Source organism: Parasteatoda tepidariorum, chromosome 7 (assembly GCF_043381705.1).
Source record: "Parasteatoda tepidariorum isolate YZ-2023 chromosome 7, CAS_Ptep_4.0, whole genome shotgun sequence".
In the NCBI taxonomy this organism is placed as follows: Eukaryota; Metazoa; Arthropoda; class Arachnida; order Araneae; family Theridiidae; genus Parasteatoda; species Parasteatoda tepidariorum.
In genome coordinates, this window is record NC_092210.1 from 69,246,664 (window position 1) to 69,261,740 (window position 15,077).

At 28.4% G+C, this 15,077-nt stretch overlaps 1 protein-coding gene across 4 annotated transcripts in view; it reads right to left on the reverse strand.

Annotated features, from left to right (window-relative positions):
* Positions 1–15,077, reverse strand: part of LOC107447053 (glycine receptor subunit alpha-2) — a 64,229-nt gene that overhangs the window by 43,689 nt on the left and 5,463 nt on the right. For all 4 annotated transcript variants that reach the window (XM_071183568.1, XM_071183567.1, XM_071183569.1 and 1 more), the window contains 3 exons: positions 6,533–6,603; positions 2,860–3,080; positions 161–243 (listed from right to left, as the gene is read on the reverse strand). In XM_071183568.1, coding sequence (XP_071039669.1) covers positions 161–243; positions 2,860–3,080; positions 6,533–6,603 — 375 coding nt within the window. The remainder of the gene's footprint in view (positions 1–160; positions 244–2,859; positions 3,081–6,532; positions 6,604–15,077) is intronic.

Here is a 15,077-nt window from a genome sequence, read left to right on the forward strand (position 1 = left end):
TAGATAGATAGATAGATAGATAGATACATAAATTAATACATAGATATAGAAAACATGGATGTTTCCATTTATATATATTAAATCTGAAATGAACATTAAATAATTCTCAAAAATTGAATAAGTTAAATTTAATGTTAAAATAGTTAAAATATAGACTCACAGGAAGTAATATTCATGTAACACAATTGCGTATCCATTGGAAAAGTGTACAAAAGCATTGAACATGCTAACTTCATATTATATCTGGAAAATAATAACATACATTCACGCATTATTTTCTTCTTTTTTTTTTTTGAACATGAACTGGTTTTTTATTTCTTATAAAAAATTTTGTCTCTCTAGAAGCTCATATAATAAAGTACAGAATATTAATATAAAGGTTTTTTCAATAATGAAGTAATGGGGTTTTTTTTTCATTTATAAGGGTTTGACAATTATGTATCCCTACATGTGTAAAGTTTATAAAAATTCTAATTGAGCATGCATTTTTTACCCTTAGATGCCCAACTGGGGGAGGATATTTATTCCGTGCGAGCGCAATAGATATCGGGAAAAAAGATGGCGATTAACCAAAAGAAATTCTTTTCACTTCATCTTAGTGGATTTCAAAATGACAATTAGAAAACAAAGTAAACAATCAACTCATTTCCCTTAATATTAATAAATAATAGAAGTTTCTTAACTACTGATTTCGTTTTAGAGCTCATAGCGAGGGAAATATCTAGTGTCTGACGAGTTATCAGATAATTAAAACGAGTGAGTTTTATTACGTTTGCTTTTTATATTAAAACACGAAATTTTTTAAAAACATATTTAGTTAATTTTAACTTAGTTTTATTATTATTTTAATTATTACTAGTGGGCTGCGCCCCCTGCAAGTTAACGCTCGCCAACCCCGAAAATTGCTACGCAATCTTATATGGTTTGCTTCGCTCGCTACTAACTTAGGTACATTGCAAATGCACAAAATTCTAAGAATTCAAAACAATCATTCAAATCCATATAAAAACATTTTTCTTTCAAAAATTACATCTTTTTAGTAAATACTAAGTAATATAAAATAAATTTGAATTCAAATAAATGACGGTGGAAAAGAAATACAGCCAAAATTTAAGAGAATTATATATATTAGATTATTGGACAAAAATTTCAGTAACTATATAACTAAATAAACCGTCAATCGTGTTATGTTAGTAAATTTAATTTTAGGTTTGTTTCTTCAGATATATTTCCGTATCTTAATTTGTCATTAAAACTGCAATCACCAAGGCAACGAATGGAATTCTTAAAATTTAGAAAAAAACATAATGTTTGATTTCTTACGTATAATTTATTGATTTATTTTATTTTATTTTTTTTTTTGTTCATCTCTACTTTGAAATTGTCAAAGCTTGGCGATTATTCTGCCGCTGGACATGATATGGAAATCTTCCCAATTTTTCATTCGTAACATTTATTAAAGATAATCTAATAACAAAACGGGAGGAAACAAATAGAGAACAGGAGAGTTTTCCGATAGTTTTGTTTGTCAAAAAAGAAATTTTTGGGATATTTAGAAGAAACACCCTATTTTTAGCTGTAAAAACTGAACCATGAAGCATTAGTTTAAAAAAAGAAAGTGACTGTCAGAGAGATTAAAACACTAAGCTTCTGGATGGCAATTCAGAACCGTTTTCACTATATTTGAAGCTTTAACGTTTTTTCTAATCCTTATATTTACTACGTAATTATAAAAAAATTGATATTTGTGCACAATATAGATCATATATTTATATGGTAGATTAAGTTATTTAATAAAAATTTAAACAGAAGTTTATCTTTTAAGTAATTCATGTTTCTTTCTATATAACTATTTGTTTCTAATACAATGTTTTTAGAGATAAACCGAAATTTGATAAAAAGTGCAACTAAAATAATTATTTATAAAACAATAAATATAAATGAATTAGTTACTATTAATATTTATTTTAATTAATTTAATTATTTTAAAAGTATTTAAAAGCTAAAACTGAACTAAACGTGCAAGTGAAAAAGCGTTTACAATAATTCATTACATGGCTATTTTTGATAAAACACAGCAGGTTTTTAAAAGCAAATAAAATTCAACAAATTACAACATGTATGAGCATGCATATATTAAACGAAATTAATATTAACCTTTACAACCTTTAATTATAAATGTACTAGATTATTAAACGTTAATGTATTTTTCTTAAGCTTGTTCGCTTTCACTCGAAAGGAATATTTACACAAACAATAATTCTTTTAAATTTTAGGAGAAAATTGAGTGCATTATATCATTTTTATTAAATACTAACCGCCTAAAGCGGCCAGCTGTCCGCCACGATATGTGCCGAGTTCCGTGCCTGGGCGAGGTTTCTGGGGCAATATATTGTAATTACAGACAGACAAACAGACACACACACAGCCGCGTTTATTATTATGTATAGAAAACGAGGTTAACCATATGTTTCGAAAAAGTTATTTTTCGCCATGTGTGTCCTAAATTATACAGTTACTAGTTCCTCTACCAGGCTTGCCAGATTATCTTCTTGTTTAATTTGGTTATTGTTAATAATGCATGGAGATTACTCAGCTTTGCCCCTTTCGTATTAAAAGAAACAAAATAAAATATAAATCAACTTGTACCAAGAAATTACTTACTAATACTAATAAATCATAAACATTCAAAGTAAAATTTTAAAAAAATAGATTTCATACTTTTCCCGTTTGTCTTTTGATATTGCATGCAAAGCCTAGGTAAAGTGTGAGAAGTTTAAACTTTTTTATACTTAGGCGGTGATTATCGGCATTGTATGCAATGTCGGATTTTCAACTTTGTCGTTAATCTATACATACCTTGCATAATGGTGTAAATAACCATATTTGTGCACTTGAATCACGTCGTTAGGAACTGAAAGTTGATAGATCCATCCCCCTTTAGAATCTTCAAATATGGTATCTGGCTTCCATATTTTATTGTGTAATTCTCTTGGTATGTGGGAACCTACCTCCATAGAAGAATAGTTCAACCTAAGATCTTTCCAATATTCGTTTATATAGAACTGCATTGAGTACTCCTGAAAACAAATTATTCTGATTTTATTATAAGCGGTGAATTAAGACTAATGGTAACCGGCCAACCCCCGAAGGAGTTAGCGGATAAGGGTTTCACCCGTTGTCACGTGAACTAAACACTGCAAAACTACAGAAACGTAAAATCAAAACTAAAAAGATTGATACACATAGGAAAAGTCCCAAAATCGAAAAGATGATAAAAAATAAAACAGAACATCTAAGTGAATAAAATTAACCAACAATGAAAGTGTCAAAAATACTGGTAAAAACATATAAAAGTAAGGTCAGGTAAAACTTCAAATAGTAAAAATATGAAAAATCACATTAAATGCAAATAAGACTAAAATCAGATTAATAGAATAATTAAAATAGTCGACTAAAAGTTCAAGTGTTCCCCTTTAAGGCTAAGTGCCTCTAAGATTAAAAATTAACCTAACCTAAACCTAAGTTTCTCTAAAAAGGATAAACACTCAAAGATGACACCAGGTAAGACAGAGGGTGCTGAAATTCACCAAGACCAAGATTTCATTTCGAATGTTCTATGTACAGGGTGTCTATAAAAGAACTCCGGGGAGACTAAAAGTTCAAGTGTTCCCCTTTAAGCCTAAGTGCCTCTAAGATTAAAAATGTTCTAAGGTAAACCTAAATTTCTCTAAAAAGGATAAACACTCAAAGATGACACCAGGTAAGACAGAGGGTGCTGAAATTCACCAAGACCAAGATTTCATTTCGAATGTTCTATGTATAATGAAGATGTCAGTTCAAGGGGAGCAGTGAATTAAAAAAAAATCATTCCAACTTCTGATTCTGTTAAGGTAAAATATTTCGGGGACAGAGATTGAATTATTAAACGAAACTCAAATAGTTTATTACATAGAAATAAGTTTTTTAATTTTAATTTTTTAATAATTTTTTAATTTTTTTTTTTTTTTTTGAAGTTATCAACAGATGGTCGCATAAATCATAGGTAAATAGTAAGTATCTTTCCACTGACATTTAAAAAGTAAAGAAGTTTGTGGAATGTATACTTCCCGCAGCCTTACCAAGGTTTCAAATGCTATAAAATATAAAATTGTTCTTTGAAATTAAAAAACTGGAAGGGGGCTAAAATTGAAAAACGTACAGAATAAAGCAGTTTCTTGTAGAAGCAATGTTTTTTACCCCCCGCTGTTTTATTAATTCAAAATGTTTGTTCGCTAAAAGAAAAACATTAATTATTGCTTAACATTTAAATTCCAATCACTATTCGGTTATGATAATATTCAGAGTATACAAAAAGGGATGGATTTATTTACCCTAAAAATTTAAAATAAATTTTTAATTTTAAAAAAATTATATGCATGGTGAACTAATGTAATTGATCTTAACGCAATATGATATGAATTTGAATAAAACCTGAATAAGATAAGTAGGTCATTATTTTTACAAAAATGACATAGTGCCAATCAAATGCCATTCGACTGTCAAAACTGATTTGATCAACATTTGTTGTTAGAACATCTGAAACGCCTCTTGACCTAGGTTCAAAGTCACATCTAAGAACAGTTAAGAGCTTTTGGGCCATCTTATTTGTAATAATTAGAAAAAATTTATATAATCCCTTCAGACTCAGTTTTATTACGAGCGCTAAAATAGTTTAAAAAAATATTATTATCTAAGCACGTTCATCTAGTATATATCTAATTAATTTAAATTCTTAATTTGTTACAGAAGGTGAAAGTAACTTTATTTCTCAGTTTTTTTTCCTGCATTAACAACAACTGGTTTGTTATGCTGGAAAATTCTACGTCCATTGCTGTTTATTGTTGGCAAGGAAAAGACAAATTCATTACAGCCTAATGAAAGATATTTATTCTAGAAAAATACTAAAATTTGTTTTTTATAATATTGTTGAAGGCAAAATACTTGCTTTATTTATTTAAAAAAACACATTTATGTAATTTTTTTTAGCAATTCTAAGACTTTCCAACTTTTGAAACAAGTATTTATACCTAAAAATACCAATGTTAATCATGTTTACATAACTTATTTTCATGTAACCAGTAAATTATATATCACTATCTTCACTTAATGAGTAACAGTGTAGTAGTTTAGCTATTTAAAATATATCTGTCACTTATTATGTTGATCTTTTTTTTTTCTTTTCAGGGAAGAATTAATAAAATGTTCTAATAAAAATAATGGTTATTTCTTTTGATTTTCAATCAAAATTATAACATTTTCATGCATTATAGAAAAATGATTTTTCACTCACTTTTATTTAAATAGAATGAAATAATATCAGATCATTTAATACATGCATTTTTGTTGCACATTTATATCACATATTATGTACGTTTTTAATTAAGTAGTCAAAATAAGAGAGATGGATAAATTAAATAATAAAAAATGCATTACATTTTATTATAGATTTCATTTTATTTATTTAGCACTTTTTTCTCAGGTATCTTATTTGTTCTAATAAATAATTTCATATTTGAAGCAAAATTTGTAAAATAATTCATATAAGAATTAAAAGTGTTATTTTATTTTAGAGAGAATGTTGATAAATATATATTTCCTAACGTTTAAAATATGTTGCCCTGAAAAGGAATTTTTCTTACGAACTATAATTTAGTAAACGTACTTCTCTTGAAAAAATAATATTTCTATTTTGATAAATTATTCATTAATGTTACATCATAAATTTTCGATATAGTTAATTTTCATATATACGTTCAAATCTTAAAACTGTAAACAAAATGTCATAAGACATTTCAAGTTCGAAATTTTATAATATCTCTCTGATCTTGGAAAAATTCCTCTCTCTCTATGAGCATGCGTAAAGCATTTATACACGTGCTAACTACACTTGCAGGTTTTGTCTGATTTTATATGTTTTTTAATTGAATAGAACTGTGAATTAGCTAAAATTGCTAATATCTTTTAAGTACTTTAAAGGAAAATAATCCTCCCCAGTTTAATTGATGACAGTGACTTATGAGAAAAATTAATTTTCGAATGACTATGTCGAACAAATCATTTGAAATGTTTTTTAAGATCGGGCCGACAATTCCCCCTTTCAAATTTCGAGACCGTAGCACGAATGGTTCTTAAGTTATAATAGAGACAAACAGGCAGGCTTTTTCTCGTTTTACAGATAGAGAAATGTAACTCTCAGTATATATAAAGCCAATTTAATCGTTATGACAGGAATCTGTGTAATGATGACCAAATACGCTTATGCACTTTGTGCTTGCTGTATATGCAAATTTATCTGCATTTAACTTCATTCCAAGCTATTAAAATCTTTTGGAAACAGATGCAACTCATTTAATGTTAGAAATGCTCCTGTTATCAATAATATTGTTTCCTCTTATATCTAAAATACCCGCAGTATCCTTATTTACTCTTTTGCTTTATCTTTATAAAAATAAAACAAATTAAGTAATGATATTGCGTTAAAGTTACTCACCATTCGTTCTTCGGTTATTTCATCAATATCCATAATATCAAGGCTAAAATAGACAGTTGTTGGTTTACCTTCTAAACACAAGAAATATATTTTAATTCCAAATAGGTTTCATTAAAAACAAATTTAAAAAATAGTAAATAGTAAAAAAAATTTAAACTATATGTTGCATAGGTACATACATCTTCATTGGCAGGGTGAATTATTCCTACTGATGAAGTATAAGAGAGACCTGCTGATGAAGTAGGTACACCTTCATCAGTTATCCTACGGATGATGGTTATGTGACACCAAAACTCATACAGGTTTTAAAAAATTGTAGCATTTGTGAATTTTTAAGTTGTTTTAAATTTAATTTTAGATAATCACTAAGAACTACTCTAGAAATTTTATTCTCAAATAAGTTACTAAATGTCAAGAAATGTGATGGCATATCCAGAGGTTACACACATAATGGTAAAATTTTTTGAACATGTTTAAGCTTTTCACAACACAAAATCATCATTTTAAATTTTAAAAAAAAGAAGTAAAGATGCAATTTATTACAATATAAAATAAGGAAGCCTTTATTTCTTATTTTGATGCATAGTGAAGCATTTGTGAACAGGATTGATCAGCTTAAAAGAATTTTCTTCATAGAACTCCATCAATGGAAAGTTGTTTTGGGTACATAGCAAGAATAATGTCATTCGATGACTCTCTCGAAGTTAATGTACAAGAAATTTTATTCTCACTAGATGCCTAAGCGACTTAAACATGAAGTTCTGTGTGAAAATTGTTTTTAAACTGATCTGTCCTTGGGACAGAGTAGAAATAAATCGGCATTATTTTCTGGTCTGTCCTTGGGACAGAGTAGAAATAAATCGGCATTATTTTCATTCTTACCGATTTCTAGCTGCCATTTTATTTATTTATTTATTTTTTACATGGAGTGCATTACTCATTGATTTTCTCAAAGAAATTAACTTTCAATAGTATGAAACGCTGCGAAACATTCCTTTCAGCTAAAGAATTCCTTTCTTTTAGAAAGTTTTTTTTTTGTATAAAAGTATGCAATTTTTTTAAAAGGAATTATTAAAATAAAAATTTTCTAGGAGAAACTTTGTTTAATAACCGAGTCCTTACCTGATCCCGACAAGTTTAAGCTTTTCATAGCGCAAAAGCACAGTTTGAATGAAATTATTCTTCTGAAAGAAGTTTATAAAATATGTTTTATTTATCTTTAACACATTAGTTTGCATTGATATTTATTATTTATAACAGTTAACACCTGCAAAATTTCTCACTATGAACGAATAATATTTAACGAACCATGCATTCAAAAATTCACTCAATAAAAAGTGCTTTGTGTGTCATACACATTTATGAACATTGGTCTCTGAATATCTTTCAAATGAATATTTAATTTCTCAGGTCTTTGTTGAAAATAAATAAGATGAAAAAAATCGAACTAAATCTAGCGAAACTTTTTTGAAGTAAACATTATAATAAAGCTTAAATGACATTATTTTCTGCACGAAAAATATGGCTTATTTGATAATTTCGTATTGATTCTCATACTTATTTTATTAGAAGATATCTGACTTCAACAAGGCTAACTATAATAACAGGTAATAAATTTTAAAAAAATTACCTTTTATCTTAGCCATGCAACCGCAATAAATTGATAACGTGTGTGATATACTAATATTGTTTGTTTTTTTCAACGAAAAAAATATAGCTAAAAAAAATCCTTTTCAAAAGCTGTCATGCATCATTCTTCATTTTTACATATATTTTATTACGCTTATTGACAAACTAGTAACTTAAAAAATAGTTTAGAACTCAAATCAATTTTCTATCAGTTGTTTCTTTATAAGAAAATATAAAGGTTTGGGACTCAGGTCATAGAGTCGAAATAGAAATACCATTCAGTAAGTCCTGATTTAGAATTCAGCAGGCCGGGACACGTATCTGTCGTGGAGTAATAAAAGAAAAATTTTATCCATTTAAGAAAAATCTTAAAATAGTTGTTAAACAACAAATATAAAATTCAGATTTTATTAAAAGGCGAAACTACAGTTACAGTTTAGTAAACTTTAAAGGTGTTCAACAAGGATTAGGATTTAAAAACACCGAACTGTCTGGCAGAGGATTAGGAATTTCAAAACAGCTCGGTAGTAGGTTAGCAACATCGAAAGCGTCCTATCACTACAAATAAGTGCCAAAGTAATAAATAAACAATTCGAAAGTTATAAGAGGATGTTAGAACTGTCATATTTCATTAATCTTTGGGAGTGTCCGGCAAGTGATTTGCTGCATGTGAACTGTCCGGTTATTTGGGAACCAGAAAAACATGATTAAATAGTTGTCCAAGATACATAAAAAAATTTAACTTTTATAAAATGGTGATATTAGAGAGAGAGATTGTGTACATATTTTCTACTCGTTACTTGCTGAGGACAGCGTGATCCAAGGTTAATAAAAAGCAGAGCACAAAGTAAATTAACAAAATACTCGAAATAACTCTTGATCCTTATGATCGAATTTTTACGTACTAGGACTCAATCTTAATGCTCGAGGGGGTGACCTTAAATATGCTAATAATTAAATGCAGCCGATATTTTAACTTTTGAAATACACTAAAACGTACTTTTTTCGAATAAACGTAACTTTTTTCAACGGATTCGGATTTTTGAATCCATAAATATAGGGGGTAGCCGCAATCTGGGAAATATGGTATACCAATAATTTGGTCAGAAAAGCGGTCTAAAATTTGAACCCCTTAATGTTAATTTTACTTTTTGCGTACTTTACCACAACTGGAGATCTTTTTAAACAAATTGAAAAATTTTTGCACTCAATTATTAAGTTTGTTTATCTAAAGATAATACCATGCAAGAAATAAATTTTCATAAATATTTACTGTTTCTTACAAATTTATTTAATAGCAGTCAAAAAAATTTGAATTATAAGGTATACGATATTTGCATCATTTTAAAGAATGTAATTTTATATAGCGAAATACGAAATTTGAATGAAATCAGTGCAATAGTTCCCGAGAAATCAAATTTTTTAAAAAAATCAGTAAATCAAATTTTGTTTACTTGAAATATAGGATAGGAACTTCTAAATAGTCTTACCACTTCAAATAAGTTCCCAAATAATAAATATAGATTTCAGAATTTATAAAATGACTTAAGAACTGTGACATTTCATTAACCTTTAAGGGTTTCCAGTTTGCAGCATGCGAGCTGACTGGCTGATTGGAAAACTTCTTGATATGGATTTTTAAATAACATACATAAAATTCAGCCCTTTATGAAATGATGTAAATAAGGTCCTATTTCTTAACATTTAGGGGTTTCCAGAAGGTAATTTATAACAAGATAACAATCTGATTAGTTGGAAACATTTTAAAATAGTTTCCTATTAAACATACAAAAATTTCAGATTTTATAAAATAAGTATGGTCCCATTTTGTGCATATTTGCCACCTGTTACCTGCCAAATGAAGCACGGCGCAAGGTGTAGAAAACTTTCAGTATTTAAGCTATGACATAAGTCTGGTTTACACGAGCTCTTGGACTATATCTTCAATAAATATATAATAAAATCAAGAATTTGTGTGTCTGTATACCGTAAGCTCTAAAAATGCGACATTCAACAGGAAGCTAAAGGATTTAAAAAAAAGGAAATTTCTCATTGACTTAGCAGAAACCATTAGTTTAAAACAAATTATAGGCATTTAAGTTTTGTCAGATATTTTAAAGATAACACCAGTGATGTCTGTTAGCTTATACCTGTAATAAAAAAAAGTTGTTTATTGCGTGTTCTGTAACACTTAATTAAATGCCAGGTTATTTGAACGATCAACGTGTTCGCTGTAGCATAGGCTGACTTAATCACCAAATTATAGTAGAATTTCTAAAGTTATGTGAGAACACGTGCATATTTTGTTTATAGTTCTGCTTTTAAAAAGTGAATAGTAAATAATAAAATTAAATCTTTTATAATTAACGACAATTGAAATAAAAAAATAATAAGTTTTGAACTGAAAATTTATTTATTGAGGACAAACATAAAAAAAACACTAATAATATTGTTTATGCCAATGGTAATTAGTTTTGGTTATAATTACTGATACTAAATCCCATCTACTAAAAAACAAAACAAATGGAGAAATGTTGTTACTTTGTTTATTACAGAGCAAACAAATCGGCAAACTAGTATTGACGTTAATGATGCTTAATTAATTTTAGCAATAGGTACTAATTGAAAAAAAAAGTTATAAACTAAAAAAAAAAATAATGCAAAAATATTTACGTACTTGCTATGGGATTCCGTAAAAAATCTCCATTCTTTAATAGCACCAATGATGCTCAACTTTTGTAATAAGCATTACTAGCATCATATGGAGCAGTTTTAATAGGTAGGATACCAAATATGCTTTTATATAGTTACAAAGTACAATTTCATGACGGATTTTTCACACACCCTCGAAGATATATGTACAGGAGAAAGTAGCTAGATTATGGTAAATTATAAATATCATGTGTTGCTTTGTTATGAAGAACTACTAAATTCGTGTTTCTCTTAATCTAATAATGTAAAGCCTCCGAAAAGGGAAAAAATAATATATGTAAATAAAAGAAGTTGGAATTAGCGTTGGTTGTCGGCATTTGTCTTACAGTTTTGTGCTCCATTTTGATTGTTTATTATTGATTTATTGATGCTTATTTTTTTCACCTCGTATGCAGAACGGAAATTCAGCTAGCATCTATTATATTAAAAAAAATCGCTCGGCATCAAGTTTTGCTTTTATCGTACGTAACTATTACACACACATTTATTTTATTATGTATAGGGAAAATGGTCCGAAAGTGACAAAGTAGATGCTTATTAACTTTCTTGGGAATTTTTTTGACATTGAAGTACTTATTCTCTAATATTTTAAAAAATTGAAATCGGTTGCAATTATGTAAATCCATAGAAAGCTGCATGCTTGAAGCAGAAACAAGGCNACAAAGCTACGGAGTTAAACATTAGTAGTCGTAAGCCCATAAAATTGAGTCGGCTGTTCAACGACGGTTATAAAATATAAAATATACAATTAAAAAGTTACAAAATGAAGTTAGTACTGTCATATTTCATTAATCTTTGGGGGTGTCCAGCAAGTGGTTTGGTGCAGGCGAACTGTCCGGTTATTTGGGAACCAGAAAAACATCATAAAATAATAGTGCAAGCATCATAAAAAAATTCCGATTTCATAAAATGGTGATATTTGGGACCCATTGTGTTCATCATTGTGTTCATCATCCGTTACTTGCTGAGGACAGCGTGATTCAAGATTAATAAAAAGCAGAGCACAGAAGAAATGAAAAAGAACACTCGAAATAACTCTTGATTCTTATGATTGGATTTTTACGTACTTGGACTCAATCTTAATGTTTGAGGGGGTAGCCTTAAATATGCTAAAAATTCAATGCAGACGATATTTTAACTTTTGAATTCAGAAACGAAAACGTACTTTCTTCGAATGAACGTAACTTTTTTTCAACGGATTCGGATTTTTGAATCCAGAAATATAGGGGGTAGCCGCAATCTTTGAAATATGGTACCAATAATTTGGTCAGAAAAGCGATCTGAAATTTGGCCCCCTTAATGTTAATTTTACTTTTTGTGTACTTTACCACAGCTGGAGATCTTTTTAAAGGAATTGAAAAAATTTTGCGCTCAATTATTACGTTTGTTTATCTAAAGATTAGACCATGCAAGAAATAACTTTTTATAAATATTTACTGTTTTTAACATATTTATTTAATAGTAGTCAAAACATTTTTGAATTGTGAGGTATACGATATTTGCATCATTTCAAAGAAAGTAATTTTATATGACGAAATACAAAATTTGAATAAGATCAATGAAATAGTTCCTAAAAAATCGAATTTTTTTAAAAAAATCAGTAAATCTAATTTTGTTTACTTGAAATATAGGATAAGAAATTCTAAATAGTCCTATCACTTCAAATAAGTTCCCAAATAATAAATACAGGTTTCAGAATTTATAAAATGACTTTAGAACTGTAACATTTCATTAACCATTAAGGGCTTCCGGTTTGCAGCATGCGATCTGGCTGGCTGATTGGAAAACTTCTTGATATAGATTCTTAAATAACATACATAAAATTCAGCCCTTTATGAAATAATGTAAATAAGGTCCTATTTCTTAACCTTCCAGCAGGCAATTTATAACAAGCTAACAGTCTGATTAATTGGAAACATTTTAAAATAGTTTCCTATATAACATATAAAAATTTCGGATTTCATAAAATAAGTATTGTCCCATTTTGTGCATATTTGTCACCTGTTACCAGTGTTGCCAGATTAGGGGTTTTCCCCCTAAATTTAGGGGGATTTTTCATCTTCAGTGGGTATTTTAGGGGAATTAGTTTTTAGGGGTTTGTTTTAGGGTTATTTGTGAATTTTACTAGTTTCATTTTGGTTACCTCCTAATATCAAATTCTATAACTGTATGTGTGAGGTGGTAATATGAAAATCAATATGTTAAACCAAAACAAAAAGATTAAGATATAATTTTAGACCTTTACCCCTTTGTTGAATGTGGTAGGTTATTACTTAGCTCGATCAACCACTAAGTTAGGAGAATTTGAATTCAAATTATTTAAAATTTTTAATGTGCATGGTTTAAAAATAATGCCAAAGGATGAAGAAAAAAAAGAAGTACGTACAAAAGTACAAGAAGGATTGGGAACACGAAAAGCAGTTTAAAGGCTTAAGGGTAAAGGATTTTATACCTACTTTTTCTATGTAAAAAATGTTTAACAGCGAAAACATATACAAATCAGAAAGTATTGAAAATATGTTGGATATTTTATCAAAAATTTAAGCATAATGTTAGAATTAAAATATTAAAAAAGACTATATCGTTGATAATAAAATATTTATGAAAAAATGTGCAAGTCAAAAAGTATTGAAAAAAAAATATCTTAAATATTTCAGTAGAAATTAAAGATAATGTAACGATTGAAATGTAAAAAAGATTTATTTGTTGATAATAAAATATTAAAAAGTACTAAAGCAACGTTTTCCATACATTATTTAACTTTTCTACTATTTTTTAATACTTATACATTAAGTTAAAAATTTTGGGGTTTTTTAAAAAATTTTAGGGGATTTTACAACGCTATCTGGGGGTGGATCTGGCAACACCTAGCACCTGGCAACACTGCCTGTTACCTGTCAAAGGAAACACGGCCAAAGTTGTCGAAAACTTTTAGTATTTATGCTATGACATAAGTCTGGTTTACTCTGGCTCTTGGACTTGATCTTCAATAAATATATATAATAAAATAGGGAATTTGTGTGTCTGTATACCGTAAGCTCTAAAAATGTGACATTCAACAAGAATCTAAAATATTTAAAAAAAGGAAATTTCTCATTGACTTAGCAGAAGCCATTATTTTGAAACAAATTATAGGCATTTAAGTTTTGTCACATATTTTAAGGATAACACCAGTGATGTCTGCTAGCTTATATCTGTAATCAAAAAAAGTTGTTTATTGCGTGTTCTATAACACTTAATTATTTCTTATAAGTTATGCTAGGTTATTTGACTAATCAACGTGTTCGCTGTAGCATAGCCGGACTTAATCACCAAATAATAGTAGAATAATAGTAGTTAGGTGAGAACACGTACATATTTTGAGTTATGCTTTTGAAGCGTGAATATTAAATAATAAAATTAAATCTTTTAAAATTAACGACAGTTGAAATAAAAAAAATAATAAATTTTGCACTGAAAATTTAATTATTGAGGATAAACATAAGAAAAAACTAATATTATTGTTTCTGTCAATGATAATTAGTATTGGTAATAATTACTGGTACTAAATCCTATCTATTTAAAAACGAAACTAATGGGGAAATGTTACTACTTTGTTTTTTACAGAGAAAACAAATCGACAAACTAGTATAGACGTTAATGATGCTAAAATAATTTTAGCAATAGGTACTAATTTAAAAAAAAGTTATGATCAAAGAAACAAAATGAATGCAAAAAAATTTTCTTATTTGTTCCGGGGTTCTCCATACTTTAATAGCACCAATGATGTTCAACTTTTGTAATAGGCATTACCAGCATCATATAGAGCAGTTTTGATAGGTAAGATACCAAATATACTCTTATATAGTTACAAAGTACAATTTTATGACAGATTTTTCACACACCCTCGAAGATATATGTACAGGAGAAAGTAGCTAGATTGTTGTAAACTATAAATATCAGGAGTTGCCTTGAGCAACAGCATTATGCCAAATAATACTAAATATAGTTAAACTTCATTTTGATGGGAAGAACTACTAAATTCGTGTTTCTCTTAATCTAATAATGTAAAGCCTCCGAGAAGGGAAAATATAATATATATAAATAAAAGAAGTTGGAATTAGCGTTGGCTGTCGGCATTTGTCTTACAGTTTTGTGCTCCATTTTGATTGTTTATCATTGATTTATTGATGCTTATTTTTTTCACCTCGTATGCTGAACGAGA